This window comes from Limanda limanda, chromosome 16 (assembly GCF_963576545.1).
Source record: "Limanda limanda chromosome 16, fLimLim1.1, whole genome shotgun sequence".
Classification (NCBI taxonomy): domain Eukaryota; kingdom Metazoa; phylum Chordata; class Actinopteri; order Pleuronectiformes; family Pleuronectidae; genus Limanda; species Limanda limanda.
In genome coordinates this window covers 14,824,357-14,841,763 of record NC_083651.1, presented here as the reverse complement: position 1 = coordinate 14,841,763, position 17,407 = coordinate 14,824,357, and the positions used below count along the sequence as shown (strand labels likewise).

The 17,407-nt window shown below is 42.2% G+C and overlaps 3 protein-coding genes across 4 annotated transcripts; 2 read left to right on the top strand and 1 right to left on the bottom strand.

Moving 5' to 3' along the window:
* Positions 1-1,372: 1,372 nt before the first annotated feature.
* On the top strand, positions 1,373-4,069 carry rab9a (RAB9A, member RAS oncogene family). Of its 2 annotated transcripts, none has more exons than XM_061088244.1 (3): positions 1,373-1,782; positions 2,121-2,241; positions 2,368-4,069. In XM_061088244.1, the coding sequence occupies exon 3, from the start codon at positions 2,407-2,409 to the stop codon at positions 3,013-3,015; it is 609 nt and encodes a 202-aa protein (XP_060944227.1). In that variant the 5' UTR covers positions 1,373-1,782; positions 2,121-2,241; positions 2,368-2,406; the 3' UTR covers positions 3,016-4,069. The 2 variants fall into 2 exon arrangements, with proteins under 2 accessions (XP_060944227.1, XP_060944228.1); XM_061088245.1 differs by having other exon boundaries at positions 2,121-2,279.
* Positions 4,070-4,141: 72 nt separating this feature from the next.
* Positions 4,142-5,927, bottom strand: trappc2 (trafficking protein particle complex subunit 2). The gene is made up of 5 exons (XM_061088670.1): positions 5,876-5,927; positions 5,495-5,602; positions 5,118-5,260; positions 4,469-4,556; positions 4,142-4,388 (listed from the first exon to the last, which is right to left on the bottom strand). The coding sequence occupies exons 2-5, from the start codon at positions 5,585-5,587 to the stop codon at positions 4,290-4,292; spliced, it is 423 nt and encodes a 140-aa protein (XP_060944653.1). The 5' UTR covers positions 5,588-5,602; positions 5,876-5,927; the 3' UTR covers positions 4,142-4,289.
* A 412-nt stretch (positions 5,928-6,339) lies between these two features.
* ofd1 (OFD1 centriole and centriolar satellite protein) lies at positions 6,340-17,333 on the top strand. The gene is made up of 23 exons (XM_061088331.1): positions 6,340-6,471; positions 6,562-6,699; positions 6,785-6,988; positions 7,088-7,156; positions 7,232-7,259; positions 7,353-7,460; positions 7,541-7,677; positions 7,821-7,994; positions 8,138-8,244; positions 8,351-8,470; positions 9,060-9,133; positions 9,222-9,313; positions 9,909-10,098; positions 10,746-10,876; positions 13,672-13,783; positions 14,184-14,894; positions 15,114-15,270; positions 15,381-15,472; positions 15,894-16,022; positions 16,218-16,384; positions 16,504-16,674; positions 16,768-16,838; positions 17,161-17,333. Exons 2-23 carry the CDS (start codon positions 6,604-6,606, stop codon positions 17,204-17,206), a joined length of 3,186 nt encoding a protein of 1,061 aa, XP_060944314.1. The 5' UTR covers positions 6,340-6,471; positions 6,562-6,603; the 3' UTR covers positions 17,207-17,333.
* Positions 17,334-17,407: the final 74 nt, after the last annotated feature.

Sequence of the window (17,407 nt, the reverse complement as noted above, 5' to 3'; positions counted from 1 at the left end):
CTTTTTGTTTTTCATAAAGGCTACTATGCACAATTAGAGGTTCCCCAAACTTTTTAGCCCATGACCCCATTATCCCAAAGGTTATTGATTAGAGCAAAAACACTCACTTCCAGACAACACCTGCAAATCACTGATGTGCAGGTGTTGAAATGTTTCCTGTGGTGCTGTGAATTGACCTGCTGACCCCCAGTTTGGGAACCACCGATCTTGATCCTGTAATTTAAGGATATCATCAGTGGTGTTTTATAAAAGAAACTTGATGGAGAAGTCCATGCACACTCAAAGTGAATAAGATCAACATATTTCATAATAATAGAGCTATGTATATTTAAAGGTGGGGGAAAGAAGGTTTATTATAACTTGTTAGAAATCATAATGTTATGAAATCAATACAAATAAAGTAGTAGTAGACATGTGCTTTGTGGTTATCAAGACTAGAAAAGTGCTAATTATATACAGAGCATTTGCCATTAATCAATTTCCATTAATCACCTCACATCCGCTCATATAGATTTGGTCACCCTTTGGATGAGACATTCAGGTAAGGAACCACTGGACCAAACCACCAGTGTACATAAAATAGTTCAAACCAGCTCCATCTTGAACAGTGACATTGTGACAACAATAAAATGCTGCTTAGGTAGGAATGCACCAGTATTAAGAAACTAATAAAACAGGATTTCAGACAGAAGGATTAATTTTTACAGCAGAACTATTTCTTTTACTGCTGACCCCTGCATATCTCTGGCTGATAGTGCTTGTGTACTTTTACTTAAGTGGGGTTGTGACTGCATTTTTTTTGTATTTACCTTGTGGGAGAGGTAATTTGGCTTAAAGGTTCAGTGTGTAAAACTTGATATCTAGAGGTGGAGTTGCTTGTTGCAGCTGAATAGCCCTCACCTCACCCTCCACTTCCAAACATGACAGAGAATCAAAAGGTGTTTAGTTTGTCCAGTGTGGCCTAGTGTAAAAAATATAAGGCGGCCTTATATCAGAGGACCTGCTCCTGATATAAATATAAAGTATTTAAATATAAAGAGCCTTTCTAATGTAAAGACAACAACAATTTGCAATTAACATGATTAAACACTTGTGAAAACATCACTAGGATTAATTTATATTCAACTTCTGCCAGTGGATCCCTTTTACCTAAATCGTACACGCCTAACCTTTAATTAAGATCCAAACACTTATTTTGTGGTGTAAAGCTATGTTATATATATTCTAGCTGTTCAAGTTCAAATCCAGTTTCATGCAAAAGCCTGATAGCTAATCCTGCATCCCTTATTTTTCATTGAAACGTATTTTTGGACTTTTCCCTTTGTCATGGTCTGTTGTTGGAACAGTCAGCAGCTGCTGGGGTGTTGGCTGGTGACAGGCAGTGTCGCTCTCTGGTGTTGGTGCAGGAATATTACAAACAAGGGAACTATATTAGCACTGGAGGGACCTAGTAGCTCGTTAATATCAATACGAACCCTCAGTAAAGCTAAGTTCTGCTCGTTTTAACAGTAAATGTGCGTGTTTTTACCCGGTTTAATGGGGATCACGTGTATGTAGAAGGGACTGAAACGTTACCTCAGCATTCGTTGGCTGCTCTCGCCTCGCACGATCACATGATCCGCGGGCTAGCTGCGGTTAGCTTGTTAGCACGGAGCCTGTCGGAGCTCACCAGGAAACGCTGCGAGCCGACGCGATCTGGAGCTGTCAAACATATGCGTGAACATTCCTCCAGCTGTTTGGCGTTTTACTCCTCGTCGGACTCCACAGGGAACAACGTGCACGGTGAGTTATTATTGTTGTGTTTCTTGCACGTAAGTCAGAGCTAGCCGGGCGGAAGTATATTCCACAAAAGTCCAGCTGTGTTTTTGTTTTTCATCTTCGCGTAGCGTAGCTAACACTTAGCTCTGGCTCACGCATATTTCACATCCTCTCCACGAGCATGTGTGTTGCTATGTTGCTTTCATAACCTCAATGTCGGTGCTGTGTGTTTACATTCTCACACAACGAGCCCACTAGCGTTACAGGGACAATGTGTTCGCAGATGATTGATGCTACTCAGCTAACAGCTGTCCTGTACGTTCTGTTAATGACCAACCTGTTTGTTGATCACTGTGTTCCAGCTGGTTGAACGTCACCTACATGGCCGTTCCCTTCATCATCATACACACGAGCATGTGACCGAGGACCAGGGTCTACAGCACATGATCTGGACCAGAGGAGGAGGCCAACAATCCGTCAGGGGTGAGAGGAAGAGGCACATGTCATCCACTTAAAAACTGGTGATTGGTCACAATGTTTTTTTGTTGTTGTTTATATGTATGTGGTGTAAATATGAAATATCTCTCAATCGTTGCACGTCTCCACCAGGTGAATTATTTCTCAGTGGTCGACCGGGAGTGAATAGCCATGACGACAAAGACATCCCTGTTGAAAGTCATCCTGCTGGGTGACGGGGGTGTAGGGAAAAGCTCGCTCATGAATCGCTACGTCACCAACAAGTTCGACGCGCACCTTTTCCACACCATCGGCGTGGAGTTCCTCAACAGGGACCTGGAGGTGGACGGCCACCAGGTGACCCTGCAGATCTGGGACACTGCCGGCCAGGAGCGCTTCCGTAGCCTGAGGACTCCTTTCTACCGGGGCTCCGACTGCTGCCTGCTCACTTTTAGTGTCGACGACAACCAGAGTTTCCTCAACTTGGGCAACTGGAAGAAGGAGTTCATTTACTACGCAGATGTCAAGGAGCCGGAGAAGTTCCCTTTTGTGATCCTGGGCAACAAAGTGGACGTGACGGAGCGGCAGGTGTCTACTGAGGAGGCTCAGCGGTGGTGCCAGGAGAACGGCAACTACCCCTATTACGAGACCAGTGCCAAGGATGCCACCAATGTGGCCGTGGCCTTTGAGGAAGCAGTACGCAGAGTGTTGGCAATGGATGAAAGAACAGACCACCTCATCCCCACAGACACTGTCAAGCTCCACAGAAAACCTCGCTCTGCTACCAGTTGCTGTTCATAACATCCAGGAGTTTTCACTAACATTAATTTGCTGTTACGCCTAACATGCATCAAGGCTGTAGGTGTACAATGCTGTAGTAATCCTATTTAAACAAGTTATGCTACTGGCTTTGTGATTTATTATACTGTTAATGGTTTGATGGTCCTTATAGTTGGACTTTGGTTTAAAGAGAGAGAGATGAAACACTAAATTCATCCTAGACTACACATAAACAAGAAGCACTGAATCATTTCAGGGTTGAAAAGGATCGCAAAGAAATAAACTATTTCATGTCAGTCTAACACCACCTGTGATGAACTATATAATCTCATGAATGACCAAAGGCGTTATCTTTGAAAGGTTTCACTTCACTCTGTTTAATTATTCCATTCCATCATGAAGTTAAATTATAATGTGACTCACTGATAATATGCTGTGCTATCTCAGTAGTGCACTTGTTATTGTATCCTTGGACTTCACTCCAGAATGTGACCGTGTCGATAAAGTGAGGACCTGTTTATTTATGTTTAGAAAATAATCCTTTATACAGCCCAATAACCTTATTTCTGGTAATTAAAAAGTAGCTAAGGCACTACTCTATGAAACTAACAAAGTCAGGCTTGTTGTGACAATTGTACCTCTAGGTCTTGTTTGTGCACATTTTTCAAAATGAATAGATGGCTGTGTAGTGAAAGCACTGAGGGACGAGATCCCTAACAGAAGATAAATATTCAAGCAAAGTTAACATGCATGGCATTTGGTGTATGCTTGTGGAAACATTTTTATTTTTTATCTGTTTTTACCTAAAAGAAATCACTGAATCAAGCTACAATATTTTTTTTAGAGGTCAGATTAAATAGTGGTTATGATTAAGTAAATCTTTTTTTATATAGTTTTAAAAAAACTATTTGGATCTTAAAATCACACATTTTATCCCGACAGTTTTAAGCACTTAGGTATATAGATACTTTTAAAAATTAACCATTCATTTTCTTTGACTGTTTCTCATGATTTCATTTCCATTTAAAGATGTACCTCTGGTTTACCAAATGATAAATAAACCCCCTTGAGAATTGTTGGTTAAAGCGTGTTTTCTCTGGACACTGCCCACCACATGCAAGAAATACACATAAGCTTAGAAAGAATGTCAGACAGAAAAATCTTCATAGAAAATCCAGATTTATGTTACATTTTACAAACATGAAAAGACTAAGACGCAGACATCAAACAAGTATGTTAGGTATATGTACAGCGAAGAGACAATATACATCTATATCCTCGTACATGAGATGTGATTAACCCAGAAGATGTTTCTTTCCAAGAAACTGGACTTTCCTCTCAAAAGCTGTTGAGCGGACCGGTGCATTGATTTCATAGAAAGGATTCATTGCAAACTGGAACAGAGACAAAAGATACATTTTTAACACTTGAAGAAAGGTTTCTTGAATTTATCATTTAATAGAAGACAACTTACCTTAATGTACAAGTCATATACATCATTAAAAAAGTTTTTAATTCCATCTTCTTGACGTGCGTCATGCAGCATGATGAGTCTTATATGTGGGGAAAATAATTAAGGTGAATAATCATTGAGCATATTGACAACATGAATGACTTTGAAAACATTTATAATACACTACGCAAACCAGCAGGTTAGATAAAGGTAGTAGTAGTAGAACAAAAAAAACTGTTTTCCATTTTGAATCTGGGTGTTCAAAAATTAATGTGTAATTTCTAAAATTTTAAGAAAAATACTTGAACTCACCACAATGTCCTAAAGACTAATGTGACTTCTTGGAACTGATATTTTTCCAATCAAAATATATAAAGATACATATTTCCTTTACAATGATTAAAGAAAAAAAAAAAAAACTGTGTTAAAGAAGTATGTAATACGAGAGTCTCTGTTTTGTTTTTTCTTTATGAATGACAACAAAATATCAAAACGGTTGATTAACAGTCTGTAAATTAATTAAGAAATTATCATTGCGTCATATCTACATTACCAATTAACCTCTGATATCAGATCATCAAACATGACTCTACTGGCCATTCTGACATTTTTTCCTGTTGCCCTAAATATTAAAACAATCACATATTCTGCAACAGCATAAAGGATATGTCCTGCAGTGACGAAGGCAGAAACAAACCACTCGTTGAACTTGTCCACAGTCTTCAGGTACATACTGTTGGACAGCCACATGTTTTCATCCACCAGATCGAGGGCTGCATGTGCAATGAACTGGTTCAGGTGACGATGATCGTCCTGTGGTCAAAGAACAAAATGTTATCCAACAAGATCATACATAAACATACACTATTAATACTATTATTATGATTATGATTAGCCTTATGGGCCCCTGACAGTAAACATAACTGGAGATTATACATCTACTATTATGTCCAAGTCTGTGGTTAGTTTAATAAATAACCACTATCGTTCCAGATGGAAATATACATGAGTTAATTGATGCTGTCATTATTAACGAAGCCCCTTTACCTTGGACTCGGATTTCCCAGGTGGCAGGAACTCCATCTCAAACACGGGGTTGTCCTGATGACCAACCATGACGAAATAAAAACTTCCAGACATCGTGTCCCCTTTGTCCTAGCGAAGCCAAGCAGCCATGAAATCAATAGGAACCAAAAGAAACGACGTTAAACCATCAAATCGTTCAAAATGTCACCGTCACCATCACCAGAAAGACTGTAAACCTCCAGCTAGCAAGCTAACCGCATCCCGACTGACGCTTGTCACCGTCCGAGCCTTTAATAGGGTCTCGTAAAAGTTTATTAACTATAACAACACTTCAAATATTACGATTAAGCGACAATGACATCAGATACAGCGTTTTATTTTGGTCGATTTGCGTTTGTTTACCTGCCAACTTGATTTCCTGGAGGGTGGATCGAGAAGTCGCGGGTAGATTACGTCATGGCCGAGTTGCCAAATCCACATAGTATAATATGAATTATTGTAAAACTGATGTGTTAGTAAGTGTCATGAAATAATTAACTCACAACTCAAATACTATAAATTGTTGGATTGTAAAAAAAATAAAAAATAAACACGACATATAGACTAGAAGATCTGTTCAGGTCAAAAACACTCCTGTTTCTCTTCGTATACATGATCTTTCATCTTTGCAACATCTACGACATCACAGGAATCTATGATCAATGACATTATGCAGATACAACAAACTCGTGTTTTGATGGCGGGTATTAAAACTTCGACACCACGCTAAAGTAACATCTGTGCTCGGGAGCCTTATTCTTTTATTTCCTGCGTCATCACTGTGGGACAGCCCGGAACGAAAGTGTCCGTTGACGGATTGAATTGACAAGGGACCACCTCCTGGAGAGAGGGACGCTTTCTGGTCGTCAGGCGACTTCATGGATGGATTATAATTGTGTTTTTTGGATCCCTGTTGATGCAGATGTGAAGAAGACAGTTACAATTGAGTCCAACTCCAGGTAAGATAACTTTAAAGTCGTTTAAAGTGATGTCTGTGCTCGCTAAGCCGACCATGTTAGCATAACTGTGTTGTTGTTTTCCTGCTTCAGTGTTTCTCTTCTGTCCGGGCTCCTGCAAACAACTCTCCAGTCATGAACGCGACTAAGGAAGACTCCCTGACCCCGGACGAGCTGAGGAAGAGACTCTATCAAACCTTCAAAAACAAGGGAGTGCTCGACACACTCAAAGTAAGTGGCTCGGCATCCTTTGTGTCGTTGTCGTTAAATCTGCTCGGTGTCAGTTGCATTTATTATTGTGTCTCTCGGGCTCCAGACTCAGCTGCGGAATCAGCTCATCCAGGAGTTAAAGCATCGTCCGCTGACCGGAGGCGACCCGGTCCCCAGACCAGTGCCCGGGAGATCTGAGCCCCTGCTGGTCACAGCGTGTAACAGCATCGTGGCTGATCATCTGAGCTCCTCGGGGTACGAGTACACCTTATCTGTGTTCTACCCTGAGAGCAGCCTCTGCAAGGAGAAGGTGAGTGGGACGTCTGCATGTATTGAATCCACTGTAGCTTTACGTGTATAGAACATTGTTGATAAATCAAAAATGTTGGTCTCTGATCCATTTTGGCAGGTTTTCACTAAAGAGAATCTTCTCCAACTTCTTAAAATTAGTCCAGAGTCATCCATGTACAGATCCCTGGTAAGTAAATATTGCGATCAATGATAAATAATATAAAAATGTTGTTAGTTATAATATATATATATTTTTTTACAGTCTTCAAATAAAGACAACAATGATAAAGGTATGTGGAGTATTCATTTTTTTAAATACAGCAGCTTCTACCACCACTTCCTGATGTCAATGAACACATGTATACCTTGACTTTGTCCTCCAGGGTTCCTGGTCAGCCTTCTAACACAGCTAACACACCATCACACTCAGGGCCTGAGCCATGATGCCGACACGCAGACAACAAGCACAGCGAGCTACGGAGAGTCTCTTGGTACGTGGAACTGATCTCTTACTTTATATCATAAATCCGTGCATAGCTTTTAATGTTTTCTGTCTACCTTTTAATTACAGTTGACAAGATGAAAATGATTGATAAGGAATATGAGAACTTAAGCTGTAGTGGAGACAAATGGTTTCCACTCGAATCCAAACTGGCTGCATACAGAAAAGAAATCGAAGCCCAGCTGCAGGCAGAAATGAGCACACAGGTACATAAATGTTTCTACCAAGTAAATCAATAAGAAATTGTTCAAGCAAGCAGACCTGCTGGACTCTCATATCTGCAATAAACATATTCTAATTAAAAGATATTAATGCTAATATGTGAACATTTCTGTTTTTGGATCCAAAGCTTAAACATTTTAAAGACGTTGAGATTGCCAAGGTGAAGATGGAAGAAAAGTCTAAATTTCATAAAGAATTCGATAAGCTGAAGCAAGGTATGGATAGGACTTATGAAATGAAGACAAAGGCATTGATGGAGCGGGAGAAAAATGCCATTGATCGCTTGCAAAAACAACAAGAGGTAGGTCGCTGCTTTCTTTCCACAAAAGATAAATCACTCTTATTTCAATTGGTACATCGTTACATTCAGTATTCATTGGTTTACCCGACAGTTGCTTGAATCCAAGTCTTGTGATGTTTCTTCTGTGTTTCTCTTTTCTTTAGATAGAAGAAAAAAACATGTATATGCAGAGACAATTGTTTCTGAAAGAAATTGAAACACAACGGAACAGAGAAAATGAGCTGAGAATGAGAATGGAGGCGTTTGAAAAGTGAGAGCTTTTTAATTTAAACAATTTTTTGTTAGTAAAGGGCTGCTGTACGCTCCGCTGTGACAGTTTGTTCGTAGAGAATCTAACTGTTGCTGTACAACAACAGGACTTGTCAAATTCACGAGGAGAAGATCAAGATCGAAGAAGAGCTGATGAGGAGGAGAGAACTGGGCGTGAAGACATTGGAGGACACACACGACCAAAGGCTGAAGAATGAACTTTCCAGGTATTTTCACGCTGAATCCAAGAATGTCTCTCTTTTGCTTAAATAACACACAAGTCATTTATATTGTCTGTTCATTCTGGTAGTTTTTATCTCTCAAATACTCCTAGTTGAAGGATAGACTCATTGTGCGTAGTGCTGGAGTAGAATCCCTCCGGTGTGTGTGTATATAATATAAAAGGTCACTGAGCTATTTGAATGTCAGTGAGAGTCCAGAAGGATTTTTGTCCTGTTTGAGAGAGGCACTGTCAATAAACACACAAACGACACTCCACAGATTTTGTTTGGTGAAATGAACACCTTTGTCTCAATCTTGCTTTTTAAATGTATGTTTCATTTGGTTCTCCTTCAAAGCTACAGTATGACTAATGCTGACAAAAAAGAATCATCAGTGGAGTGAATCTTTTCTGTTGCCAGGTTTGCTGTCATGCTCTGTTTCCATGACTACATGTAAACATACCATAGATCATCCACTTGACCATGTGATTCATGGCTTTGACTGTTGATTGGTTACAAAGAAGGAAAAAACAGTTTGTCAGATGTTTTGTCAGACCTCTTTTGAATTGTCAATCCCATGTCTTTATGAAATTAGGTATCAGCTTGAATTAAAAGACGAATTCCTCAAGAGAACCGAAGACCTAACAGAGAACGAGAAAAGAAACAAAGGTGAGTATTTAAATGAATCTTGTGTTACTGAGTAGCTCATTACTGCCTGCTGATGTTTACAATCTTTTTTGTGCTTTTTCCTCCTCAGCGGAAACGGATCGTATCCAAAGGGAGTCAGCGGTAATTGATTCCCAATTAGAGGAGCACAGTAGAGCCTGTTCAGAGCTGAGACGGCTGCAGGTGAGCGTCACTACCCCAGACAGCCAGCAGAGGACGCGTTTACATGGACACCAATATTGTGTTGATCCGATAAAGACCATAGTCTGACTGACACTGCCACAAAAACAGCATTTTCTGATCACCTTAACCTAAATAAAGTCATGGTCGGAATAAGCAATAATCGAATTAAGGCATGTGGAGTTATAAGACCTTAGTCACATTATGTGGACATGCATACGTCAAAATCACATTAGAATGTACATTGGAGTTTTCACAGCCTTTTGAGATATCAGCATACATGTAAATATATAGTTTGACAAATAGCAATGAGTCAAAATCAACTATGCTCATAAATAGGGTCAAAAGTCTATATTATTAATTCGATATTACTGTCGATACAAACAGTCAATGTTACCTGGCCCCATGGGAAAGAGTTTAATTCATTCATTGTGATGATGTTCTGTCAAAAGTTTACAGTAGACAGTCTAGTTGATGTGTTCACATGTGATGTACTGTTGGTGTCTTTGACTCTCGACCTGATTGTGAACCTTTGTTTTACTTTATTCCGTCGCCTCATTTTTGCTTTTCTTTCAACGGCTCTTCTGTTGTTGCCCAGGTGGAGCTCGACACAGCACAGCAGCAGATTCCTCTGCTGACTCAACAGAAGGAGCTGCTGAGAGAGAGAGTGGAGACCATGAGTGACTACACCAGCTTGCAAAGAGAGAAAGCCGAGCTGCAGGGGCAGCTGCGTCTGCTACAGAAGCAGCTGGATGAGGCCCAAGAGGAGAACCGGCTCCTCCATGCAGGTGAGGAGCGGCTGCTGTTCCCAAGGAGCTCTCAGGGGGGTTCCCGTGCCTCAGTGTCCCCATCAGAGCATAAAAGGCTCAGTGTTTTCTGTCTGTCTGAAATTTGAATGTCTGAGAGTTATTGCTCATCTGAGCCTAGAGATTCAGAACTTGAGAATAATTGAAGCTGCTTTTCTTTAATATCGGATAAATCCAGTTCCCACAGAGTACCTGAGACTGGGCTCACTGTGAGCTGTGGGAGATGCAGTGTATTGTGAAGTGACACTGCTTCAGGGTCAGCTTCTTGAATGCATCTTTCTAGCCAATGTGGGGCATCTGAGCTGCTCTTGTAACTTTGCTGACAACTCCCTAACACTGAGAAGAGACAGAAGGCTACTTTTTCCCATTGCAGAGAACCAAACTTTTCCTCTATCTCAAAGATGCACACTATTTTCATGCGTCACAGTGCGGCAGGGGAGAAGCTACTGTCCTATGTGCTGTCCTCAGATCTGTACAAAAACATTTAAAAATGACTTGTTGAATCATAACTTCTGCATGTCACCTCCCGCTTTATCGTCACACATGTCCCAACTAAAGTAGAGGCAGCATTGGGAAATATAACCTTTGCTTCTTAGATTATGTTTTGACTTTAATAACCCCTCTCTTAGATTTGAGTAAGCCGTCCAAAGAGCAGCTGTCCTTGCAGTTGGAGCTTCTCAGGCTGCAGAGCGCCCGCAGACTGGAAGAGGAAGAGTTCAACGGCCAGAAGCAGGAGCTGCAGGCTCGGCTCCAGAGGGAGGTCAGTCAGCCTCTCACCGAGCGTGGGAAACTTTGTGTTCAGTTTTAGTTTTTTCTTGAAATGTTAAGTCGCTTATTAGGGCCCGAGCACCGAATGGTGAGAGGCCCTATTGAAACTGTAAGGATTTTTATTATTTCCCTTTGGGGGAGTTTTTCAGGGTCTAGACATGCTCAAAAAGTTATGAAACTTTGCAGGAAATTCAAGGTCTACGGATATTTTAGTATTCTGGAGTAATTTGAATTGGGCGTGGCAAAATGGCTCAACAGCGCCCCCTGGAACGCAGCCCCTAGGTTTCCCTTTGACCGATCTTCACCTGTGTATCATGACCAGACAAACAAAAAAGTCTCAAGGGGCATTATGAAAAACGCAACAAGAAGCCCGCCATTTTCTATTTAGTGGCCATTTTGGCCATATTCCACATTTCTACCTTGACGTACTTGTCCCAGGGCTTTCATCAGATCAACTTCAAATTTAGATGAGTGTCATCACAACAAGATGGAGATAAAAACTGATTTAGAGATTGATTTTTCATCACACCGTGTGACCGTGGCGTGGCTTCAAAGTTTGATTAAACGCCTTTAAACAGTTTGACATAAAGGCGGCAGCTGCTGAGGGACCATACTGTTGCTCTTTTCAATAGTGTGTTAAAACATGGTAAAAAGAGGAGGTGAAGGAGAGAGGGAGGAGCAGAGATCTGTTTCTGTTCGTAGGAAGTGAAACTATTTTACAGTCTCTGGTAGCTGCTGAAATGGAGCAGCGAGAAAATCAACTGGACAGAGAAAGACTCTCCTGTTCAATCTGTCTTGATCTACTGAAGGATCCGCTGGCTACTGTCTGCGGACACAGCTACTGTAAGAGCTGTATTAACACCCACTGGGACAAAGAGGTGGAGAGAGGAAGCTACAGCTGTCCTCATTGTAGACAGACCTTCACACTGAGGCCTGTCCTGAAGAAAAACACCATGTTAGATGATTCACTGGAGGAGCTGAAGAAGACTGGACTCCAAGCTGCTCCTGCTGATCACTGCTATGCTGGACCTGAAGATGTGGCCTGTGATGTCTGCACTGGGAGGAAAACTGGCTCTGCTGATAAAGCAGTGGAGGACAGTGAGAAGATCTTCACTGAGCTGATCCATCTGCTGGAGAAAAGAAGCTCTGATGTGGAGCAGCAGATCAGATCCCAGCAGGAAACTAAAGTGAGTCGAGTCAGAGAGCTTCAGGAGAGACTGGAGCAGGAGATCGCTGAGCTGAAGAGGGAAGACCATGAACTGAAGCAGCTCTCAGACACAGAGGATCACAACCAGTTTCTACACAACTACCCCTCACTGTTACCACTCAGTGAATCTACACACTCATCCAGCATCAGGATCCGTCCTCTGAGGGACTTTGAGGACGTGACAGCAGCTGTGTCACAGGTCAGAGGTCGACTACAGGACATTCTGAGTGAGACAGAGACAGAGATTTTACAGATTGTGTCTCAAGTGGATGTTTTACTGCGACAACCAGAGCCAGAGACCAGAACTGACTTCTTAAGATATTCACAGGAAATCACACTGGATCCAAACACAGCATACATACGTCTGTTATTATCTGAGGGAAACAGAAAAGTAACACTTATGAGTGAAGATCAGTCTTATTCTGATCTCCCAGACAGATTCACTTATTGGCCTCAGGTCCTGAGTAGAGAGAGTCTGACTGCACGTTGTTACTGGGAGGTGGAGGTGGGGGGGAGAGGAGTATTTGGTGTAGCAGTCGCATACAAGAATATCAGCATAGCAGGAGACTCAGATGAATGTGAATTTGGATTCAATGATAAATCTTGGTCATTATATTGTGATGGAAACAGTTATGACTTTTATCACAACTGGATCATGACTCCAGTGTCAGGTCCTGTGTCCTCCAGAGTAGGAGTGTACCTGGATCATAGTGCAGGTGTTCTGTCCTTCTACAGCGTCTCTGACACCATGACTCTCCTCCACAGAGTCCAGAGCACATTCACTCATCCTCTCTATGCTGGGATTTGGGTTTATGATTTTGGATCCACAGCTGAGTTCTGTAAACCCAAATAGACTGGAGTCATTAAAAGCTCTTGAAATCTTTAACTTCTTTTGTCTCCATGTTTGTTGATCAAAGTTCGTCGTGGTGACGTTTCTGCTCCGCACAGAGATCAGCTGTCAATCAAACACTGACCTTCCTTTATCACACATATTTAGTTGTCACTTTGTAAAGACAGAATATAATTACACTGACATGAATGTGTTTGAAAGAACCCAAGCACCAAGCGGTGGGGGGCCGTATTGTATCGTATTGTATATGGGTCTATCTCCCTCAAACTACCAAGTGTACTCCCCCCCCCCTCAGACATTCAGATGGTTTTAAGGAATGGGCCTGGCAAAATAACTGACTAGCGCCCCCTAAAGGGCATATAAATATAAATAGGGACATATGTCTTTTCATAAAAAACAAATAAGTCTCCTAGATAGACATGCTAGACCAAACAGGAAGCCCGCCATTTTTGATTTTAATGGCAATTTTGCCATTTTCCACATTTGTACTTTGACAAACTCATAGTGCTTTCATCAGATCAACTTCAACTTCTGGGAATGTGAAGCGTTTATCCTTGCCACAGAGAGGAAAACGCATCCAACGCGGAGACGTGCGCTTGGTCATCGTTCGCTCTCTCCCCCGACCGCAACAGGCTTCAACGTGCGGGTGCTCGGGCCCGCAAGTGCTACAACGTAGCCCTAGTTTTATTTAATATTTACTTTGTTTGTGTAAATTGTGGCTTTTCTGCAGGTGGAGCACTGCGCTCGGCTCAAGGCTCAGCTGATGGAGTGCGAGGAGAAGGTTCAGTGGATTCAAAACCATGTCGAAGACGTCAAGATAAAGCTTCGCCAAACACAGCAAGGTACTGTGATGTCCATGTTCTCCACATCTTAGTGGGATTAGTAACTAAAGTTAAATCATACTGGTGTCTTGTGTCCAGTATATTTTGTGTCATAATCAGTGATATACCACTTCTGTAGTTGACTGTGATTTCATTGTTCAGTTGAACATTAAATCTTCTTTTTCTTTTTCAATCAGCTTAATAGATAGTTTAATAAAAACAAGAAGGAAAGCCATATTGAAGTAGTAGCAATTGGTTTATAGGTGTAGATGCATATAGACAACTTTTAGAGGTTTTCTCAGAGATCCTGCTCTTTTATGGTGTTTGGTATTCTGTACTGGTTCTCAACTCTCCTCTTGTTTGCTTTTCCGTTTCTTTCCACTTCCCCTTTTATTTTCTGCAATCCATGGGATTGTGGCAGCTCTTGAAAATGAAGTGCTGTGTAACCCCAAGCCCTCACTTGTCGATCACTCACTGCTGGAGCTCCACGCTGACAAGCTGGTTGCGCCTGACATCTATGTGAACAGAGCTCTGCTGAGGGCCAGAGCGGGTTATGGTGATATCTGTGGAGCAGGTGGGCCCCTGCGAAGACTCAAGTCTCCCCGGAGTGACTCTCCAGACTCCGACATGGAGCTGGTGGCTGAAGCCAAGGCTCGCATCCAGGAGCTGCAGAGGGAGGCCGAGACCTTGGAGGAAGCCTACAGGAACTACCAGCAGAGGGCAGTGCTCTCCACCATCTCTCATATGCCCCACTCCACACAACAGCCACATCCTTCACATCTGCCCAGCTCTCCTCCAAGGAGACAGGTCTCTCACCATTCTTATGCTCACTCCCCCCACAAATCAAAGGTTTCACACAGACCATCGTCTCCCCAAAGCTTACAAACATCCTCCTCTTCAGCGTATGACACCAGAAACACCTTACCACCTGCACAGCCAAGAGTGACCTTCTTAGAAGCCCACAACCAACCCCAGTCCACAGGTTTCACTGAGCACAGTCTCCATTCATTGACTGAACCTGTGTTTCTAAGTGATGGACACCGTCAGGATGAAATCTCTGATCCAACCAGACGTCTGTCCTCCACACCACAATCCCCCTCCAGGAAAAAGCTTCAAAGAGAAACTGTAGAAGGTATGCATAAATATACGATACGCGTTAAAAGTAATAATTAAATGTGTCTGTTAAGGAATAAATAATGAAACAGTCACAGCACGTTTAACACATACTGTACATATTTTATTAAAGTTCCAGAGAATAAAACAGTTTAAACATTATATTCCATGTCAGTCTGGATAATGATCTTCCTCCCATATTTGTATCTTCTAACATTGAGTCTTTTCCCCCTTATAGAACCAGTTGTGTCTCCAGTGCCGTTCCCAGAGCTGTCGTCTGACAGGCAGCTCCCTCTTGCCCCCCGAGAGGAGGGGGTGACCTCAGGTGACTCGTCCTCCGAGTTCAGTTCACCTCGCAGCCCTCAGCTCAAGAGCACAGCACGAGACCAGCCCAGGTACCATCTGCCGTATCACCGGCAAGGACAGTGCATCATTCTCACACACTTACACAAGGAGATAATGAATAGCGGTGCCCTCATCTGTCTTTTTTGTTTTGTTTCTTCAGTCCACCACAGATGCAGCCGGTCCTCACCAGCTCGGACTCTTCCCCACGACCTGACAGAATAAGCCTTGAAGACCTGACAGGGATTTTGTCAGGTACTTAAGAATAGTATTTCATTTTTTGTCCCTGTACAGACCTTTTCCAGTCTCCTTTCTGTAAATAAAATACAGTAAATGCGTGTCGTTGTTATAAAAGTGCTGTTGACAAAAACTGTAATCAAATGGGAACTTTATAATATTTCATCATGATGTACTTTATTGTATTTGTCCTGATTGTTTTCTTTATTAATTTAAACAAAATCCCAGTGCCAAAATCAGCATATCCGGTGTGGAGGTTTTGGATTTTTTGAAAGGCTGCGTTTTAATGAGTGTGTGACCGGCCTCCAAAGTGTCCTCTCAGTGGCCCCGCACAATGGTGAAGATGAAGGGCAGCTGATTATGTATTCTGTGCTGGTTCTCTGTCCCTGTTGCATTATGGTGCAGCATAAAAGATCTCTTTGTGCGTGTCTCCCTCCAGAGCCCGGCCACATTCCAGAGCTTCTCCTGGACACTGCCGTCCCTCTCACTGAAGAGGCCCATGATGGCCCGTCTGTCCCCCGCCCACAGGGCCTCCCAGAAGACCCGATGGACTCGCAGGGCCCGGCGGGTGAGTCGCTAGGCCCCAAGTCCACTGATGCATAATTGTGACCCCTAAAGGACAAGGACAGCCTTCTACTGTAAAAATAAGTCAGACCTGTCCTCAACTGATTACCATCAGTCTCATGGATCGCTCTGTACAGTGCAAACCATAAGGAAGACAGGAACTTTACTTACAACTCGTGTCTTTCCATATGTTTTGCAGAAGTCCCACAAACCGCAGGTGATTCTGCGAGGGAAGAGGAAGATGACAAGGCTGAGGAGCAGAGGTGGGAAAGAGAGCGAAAAGAAAAACTAGAGCGAAGGCAAAGGGAGCAAGAGGAAGCACGAGAGAGGGAGCTGCATGAACTTGAAAGACTAGAGAAAGAGACGGTAATGATAATCTTTCACCGAGTTCCACTAAAACTGCTCTTTCAGATCTCCACTTTTTTGTGTTTCCTGAGAAAAGTTAGTCTGATGTCTGAGTCCTGACAGTGTCTTTGTCTATCAAGGTCATGCAAGAGGAGGAGCATCCAGAACAGGAAGAGGAAGAAGAAGAAAGAGGGAATAAGACTGAAGGAGATGGAGAGCAGAAGGATGATGTAGAGGAGCCTGAAGGTGAAAATCCACTGGAGAAATACATGAAAATGGTCCTGGAGGCCAGAGAGAAGCAGCCCACACAGGTGAGTTCGTTCCAAATGTCTGAGAATACAGTACAACTTTGCTCTCATAAAGAAAAACTTTGTTTTAAACTGAGTGGTTTTTTTTTTAATCAGAGCTCTGGAAGCGAAGAAGCCGGGCACACAAGCCCAGAGGCCAAGAGTCTGTTTGAGGAGAGAGGAGACAGGTAACTTTCTCCCACAGTTATTTATATATTGACTCTAATTAAATCTACTTTAATTGTATTATCCTTTTTACTAACCTGAATGTGCTGAAGCGGAGCTCAAAGAACAAAGAAAGTTCAACTGTCCTGGGTACTTACCGTCTGGACTGTGTATAAGCCGACATAAGCCTCTTTCAAAAGCAATTTCTTTCATGATTTCTCATCATCTCTTTATCTTTATAGTATTATTTGTTGTGGATTTACATTGTCTTAAGGATGACTTAATTGAGAAATTACTTTCTGTCCCTCGAGGCTTTTCACTGACTTGACTTTTTGTTTTTCCCAGCATCACAGCATTTTCTCACAAGGATGAAGACGAAGATTTCTGGTGAGCTGGATGTCCCGGACTGCAAACATGAACTTTCATAAGCTGATGAATCATACAAGCTTTTCTACTCTCGTTTTAAGTGTGATCTTTATGTTTTTCTATCGGATACTTTTTTCAATAACTGTGTATGAATAAATGCTGTTCTACAATTTGACCAGCTGTACAAGACATTCTATCATTCAAAAAAAGGAGGCATCAAAACGGA